This window comes from Argopecten irradians, chromosome 2 (assembly GCF_041381155.1).
Source record: "Argopecten irradians isolate NY chromosome 2, Ai_NY, whole genome shotgun sequence".
Classification (NCBI taxonomy): Eukaryota; Metazoa; Mollusca; class Bivalvia; order Pectinida; family Pectinidae; genus Argopecten; species Argopecten irradians.
In genome coordinates, this window is record NC_091135.1 from 2,840,672 (window position 1) to 2,846,760 (window position 6,089).

General features: G+C 41.0%; 1 protein-coding gene across 1 annotated transcript; it reads left to right on the plus strand.

Annotated features, from left to right (window-relative positions):
• The first annotated feature begins 4,185 nt into the window (after positions 1-4,185).
• Positions 4,186-5,881, plus strand: LOC138313516 (uncharacterized). The gene is made up of 2 exons (XM_069253913.1): positions 4,186-4,445; positions 4,774-5,881. The coding sequence occupies exons 1-2, from the start codon at positions 4,186-4,188 to the stop codon at positions 5,876-5,878; spliced, it is 1,365 nt and encodes a 454-aa protein (XP_069110014.1). The 3' UTR covers positions 5,879-5,881.
• Positions 5,882-6,089: the final 208 nt, after the last annotated feature.

The following is a 6,089-nucleotide window of genomic DNA, read 5'->3' on the forward strand; positions in this document are numbered from 1 at the left end:
ATCGGAAGGTTATAATGCATTTCAAATGATACATAATGTACTTCATTGAAGAGTTTGAACAGACTTTTAACAACTTTAAAATGAGTACGATAGTTATTAAGCAAATCGTTGCTTCCTTCCGATAGTTAATAGAAATATGATCAAAAAAATATTCAGCTTTATTACATGTTAAAATACTCTTTATATCAGACCTGCAATCGATACTATCAAGATTGGAATCTTTAATCGTATATATTAATTTCGGATAAATTTACCCCAATCTAATTAAAATTAAACTTGTAATTCCGCTCCACTACGATACTCTACGTTATGCTCGTATACAAGATCTAACAGAGCCCCGTTCGGGGTCACCTGAGCATGACACCTATGGTTAGCCAATCAGCGTGTCGTCTACGGAATCGTCGGTGTAATTGATTCATTCGGAAGTGTAAACGGCTAAGAGTATGTCCCAAGATGTTCCGATTCTAGGCCTGAGGTCATGCTGAGGTGACCCTGAACGGGGCATTGTTAGATCTTGTAACGTAACGTAGAGTATCGTAGTGGAGCGGAATTACAAGTCTAAGTTTAATTAGATTGACTTTACCCAGGGTTGTATTAACTTCCGAACGTTTAGTGTGAACCATACTAATTTGCACTAATTATCTTTTTTTTCTTGGTATGATATCAAATGCTATAAATATATAATAAACAAGTTTACTTTCTCGAGCACTTCCGCAGCCGTCACTACTTTCAGTAGTTTCTTATCGTAATATACAGACATATGTACATATGTGTATAGATTTAAGTAGAGGATCTGTTATGCGTTTCTCTTCATATTTAATTGATCATACGAGTTTAGAATTTTTCCTTTTTTGAGATCCTTTAGCTAGCAATCAATAAAGAATTGACTCTCATTCATGGATTAATATTTGCCTTTGTTTCTTCCCTATTGGAGTTTTCTGCCAAATGACCAATCAATCGATCTGTTGAAATTCAGAACGGTCAAATACCAATACGCTGTAATGACTTGTGCGAAAAATAGCCAAATTATCTATATTATTAATCTAGTTTATCATGTACGTCATTTTCAAACCTTTACATGTAAATGATTGATAAAAGAAGGGGCGAGTTCAATGCAAGTACAAATGTTGAAATCTATAAATTGTATAGCGCATAAGCGACTTCACAAACGACATTTTATATAGCGACGTATCCGTGACGTCACAGATTGACGTCACTTTTGTCGTCATGCAGGACTGTCGGACGTCGTTGTTCATCGCTCTGGACTACTTCTGTTTGATTTAGCATATTTGAAAGATGTTTTTATCGATAAGAATGTTAAATCGATAGGTTAGAATTGATACTGATTTTACGCACCGCTATGAATCTACTGATTAGTGTGATGTCGTCGTTCAATTCATCGTCTCGAAGTAAAATTTCGTAGTTACTACACACAAACAGTAAATAATAATGTCTGTGTGCAATAACCAAAAACATATTCTGACAAACGGAAATTATTCATTTTCTGTCGGCATCAAATACACATAGATGAAGACATATAAAATGATTTGTATGACCATATCAACGTTTACGATTAAGATTGAGTTGTTAAAATACAACATGATAATTGGTTGTTTGGTTTTGCGTTCAATTAAGGACATGCTAGGGTAAGGTGATGCCGTTATCCCCGCAAAACCGACCTACAGTCAGTTAAATTTATATAAATAAAATCGTAGTAAGCGTTTAAACTTTGCACCCATGATTAACGGGAACACTGAATTAATGGTAACAGATAAAAATAAAAATTTATTTAAAAAATATCCGGTAAACCGGCGTGCTAGGAACCAATCAGAACATAGCACACAATAGCACACACCTTTAGTTATCAGTTTGTCCATACCGAAGGAGTAAAGGTCATTTCATTTGTATAAGAGATATATTGGAATTTTACATTTTATAAAAATAAGTTTATTTTTATTGTTTTCTGTTTTACTAGTGATATTTGTCACGTCGTATGTATATATTCGTTTACGTGTGGTCGTACCGTCTTGTCTATGTTCCGGATGGGCCGCCGTACTGGGGGTGTGTGACCGAGGTGAGTCCGAGTTCGTGGCGGACACGTGAATTCGTGCAGAGTTGTGTACGGGTGATTTACGCCTTATATGCTGTGATAACAGCTTTATACCGATTCAGGCACAGATGACAGACTGTGGTAAGTCTATATCTATCATTCTTTTTCTAATTTGACTTTGTTTGTAGCCCTATACCTGAAAAATATCATTGGTAAACATTCGTTAGAACGTGCAGGTCAGTCATGCATAACATTGTTATTGTGATTTGCCATGTGTATTTTGAGTAGTTAGTGTTGAATATAATCTTGTATTTGGATGTATACATCTTTGAATAAGCTATATGCATATGTTTGGGTCAATATTATAACTTATATTCAGTACTATGGGTTTGTAAAGTACTCAGGTGAGAAATGTATGCGTGTGTGGAAAAAGTATGGAAGCCATGAATGGTCGTAAAATATTGCAGTTGTCATTGTCGATATAGCTATTTAGGAATACTGACCTCGCACCTATTCTGTTATTAAACATACCATTCTTGATGTTGTAATATAACATATCTTATGTTATTCGGAAATAACTTAGGGTTTTCTTTGTAATAATTTTCTGCTATTTTGTTAAAATGATTACCAAGTTTTGACTTAGGTGCATATTGAGTTGTGTGCAAGTATTAGTTGATTTGTTTATTCATTTAAGCTCCAAGTGACGGTCACATGACCAGGAGGACATAACCTCAACCAGGGCCTAGCCAATTTACAAGGGAGTATGGGCGTCAGGACCCTCATCCAGGAAGGTCAGCCATCAGAACCCCAAGGGCCAGACCACCGAGGAGTATGTTATGATGACACGGATTGTGTCCACGTTGCGACGCTGACATTGCGTCAGGATTTGTGGCACAGTTACATTGAGGTATCTGCCACTTTATCACATTAGAGTATCCTGTGTGGAACTTACAGATATTACTACGCTCCGACTGTGGTCGGAGATGCTGTTTCCCTTAGTGGGCCGACGCCAATTGTAGCAACGTGTGGGACCGTGGCGTTGCTGGTGACTTTTCGTGACTTTGTGACTCAGTGTGACGGAGCAGAGACTTAAGATACTGAATATTTGGTGTAGAACGGAATGAGAGTGAGTATGATTTGTGTTTAATGTAAATAAATGATTAATTGTTTTCATTGTTTTCATTTCCCATCTAAATACTCGACGCTCGTCCTACGTAACAAATTGGTGTCAGCGGTGGGATGACTGACGTGTTATTATTTGGGAATTGAACACATGATTGTATATATTTGCATTAGCTTTACATTAGGTTAGGTGGTTTGCCAGATATTTACTCTTGTTTGGGTAGCATATTTGTCTACGTTCTTGATACCCTTCTCTTCTTTCTCTCCGTTCCCACTATCTTTGTGATAAGAGCATTTCATGTGGAACATGCACCAAGGTGAGTAACAGGATACAGTCAGAAGAGTTGGATCAAGTAGTCCGGATACATTTCTGCAGTTGGTGAGTATAATCCATGTCTTCTTTTGTTGTCTGGTGTATTGTGTTTTGATTCTTTTTATTCACAAATTAGTTTTTCAGACGTGTTAGGGTTTTGTTGTTTAACAAATATGTCGTCGTTACAAGAACTGCTTGCGATGGGAAAGGAGATGAGTTATGAAGGGAAAGAGCTTCAGGACTTTGTGAGTAGGCAGCAAGCACAGGCAAGGGAAGAGCGGGAAAAGGATCGTGCTTTCCGTTTTGAGATGGAAAAAACAAATTTGCTTCGGGAACAAGCCAAGCGGGAAGCTGAGCAGGAGCAAAGAGCAGAAGAGCGGTTAGAGCAGGAACACAAGAGGAAACTGGAACTCATACATGCTGAGGGTGGTGAACGGAATGCGGAAGACCATGTTCATAGAGACCCTGTGGTTCAGCGGGGACCAAAGCTACCAGGGTTTATGAGACTCGTGATAACATGGATGCCTCCCTCCAGCGGTTCGAGCGCTACGCTGAGGCACAGAAGTGGGATCACAACCATTGGGGAGCACATCTCAGCGCATTATTGAAAGGTAAGGCTTTGGATGTATTTTCACGTCTGCCTGTGGATAAAGCGTTGGATTTTGGTGAGCTGAGGAAAGCGTTGCTATTGAGATTTGAGATGACGGAGGAAGGATTCAGGAAAACCTTTCGCTCAGCTAGGCCTGAAGGCAGTGAGACATTTCTGCAGTTTGCTACTCGATTGGAGAACTATATAGAGAGGTGGGTGGAGCTGAGTAAGACTACCAAGTCATATGTGAGCCTGAAAGATCTCATGCTTAGAGACCAGTTCATCCATGGATGCGGACAGGAATTATCCTTGTTTTTGAAGGAACGATCTCCGGCTTCGTTTGAGGAAATGGCAAAACGTGGAAGCAAGAGGTACGAAGGTATGTTAGGTCATATCTAAAGGGCAGAAATCAGGTTACAGTAAACCACACCACGGATCATCTTCTTCTAATGATGCTACCTCTAAGACATCTACGAAGGACAAGAAGTGCTACAACTGTGGTAAGTTGGGTCATATTTCGTTTGATTGTCGGGTAAAGAAGAATGTGTCTGGAAACAAAGTAGCCAGCCTAGTTGAGGAGGGGAAAAGCAAAAGGAAGATGAGGGGTGCAAAAAAGGGGAGTAAGAAGGATTGGACATCGGCAACAACCAAGTCTTCCGGTGAGGATTAAACAGCTCTGAGTATATCCTGTGATGTTAGGAGTTCCCAGTCTATGGGCATGCCAGTGGTGAAAGGCTATGTTGGAACTCACTGTGTGTCAGTTCTTCGTGATACAGTGTGCAGTGGCGTCGTTGTTAGACGCTGTTTGGTTGACAAAGAGAGTGTCACTGACAAAGTTCAGGTGTGTACGTTTGCCGATGGTTCAAAGTTAGAAGCGCCTATTGCTGTAGTGGAGGTGGACTCGCCTTATTTTGTTGGAACTACTGAGGCTTGGGCTCTCGAGACCCCATTATATGATCTTATTATTGGCAACATTCCGGGAGCATTACCCCCAGATCAGTCTGACGAGAAGTGGGAGAAGGAACGAAATATCCAGGCAGTAGAGACGCGCGCACAAGTGAAGAAGAAAGGTATGGCGTACAAGTCGCTGAAGGTGCCTGATTTTATAACTGATATATGTAGTGTGGAAGAGCTCAAGGAGGAGCAGCAAAAAGACCCAACGTTGACTAAGTTTAGGAAATTGGCGTCTGAAGAGGAGACCTACGAAAGGGACGATGGAGGTTCGTCTACTATATTCTATCAAAAGGGTGTAATGTATCGCAGGTTCCAGAGCCCGAAAGTAAGGAATGGTATGACCTTTCGACAGTTGATCGTCCCTGAGCGGTATCGTGATATGGTGATGAGGCTAGCGCATGAATCTGTCATGTCTGGACACTTAGCTGCTAAACGGACTGCCAACCGTGTTTTGTCGGAGTTCTTTTGGCCGGGTGTTCAAGCGGAGGTCACGAGATTTTGCAGATCTTGCGATATATGTCAAAGGACATTCCCGAAAGGAAGAGTTCCCACGGCTCCTCTTGGTGATATGCCTCTCATCGATACCCCCTTTAAGAGAATTGCGGTGGATCTCATTGGACCACTGGACCCGGCGACTGACCGAGGGAACCGTTTCATTTTGACTGTTGTAGACTACGCAACCCGATATCCGGAAGCGGTCGATTTGAAGAGCATCGACACCGAGAGGGTTGCAGAAGCACTTGTCGACATTTTCAGTAGAGTGGGTATTCCATCAGAAATGCTCAGCGACCAAGGCGCACAGTTCACATCAGACATGATGAGGGAGGGTAAGCCGACTTTTATCCATTAGGCAGCTGACCACTACGCCATATCATCCGATGTGCAACGGTTTGGTGGAAAGGTTTAATGGTACCCTGAAGCAAATGTTGCGCAAGATGAGCGCAGAACGGCCCAAGAATTGGGACAGATTTATCAACCCTCTGGTGTTTGCTTATCGTGAGGTTCCTCAAGAATTTCTTGGATTTTCACCGTTTGAGTTGCTTTATGGTAGAGCTGTTAGA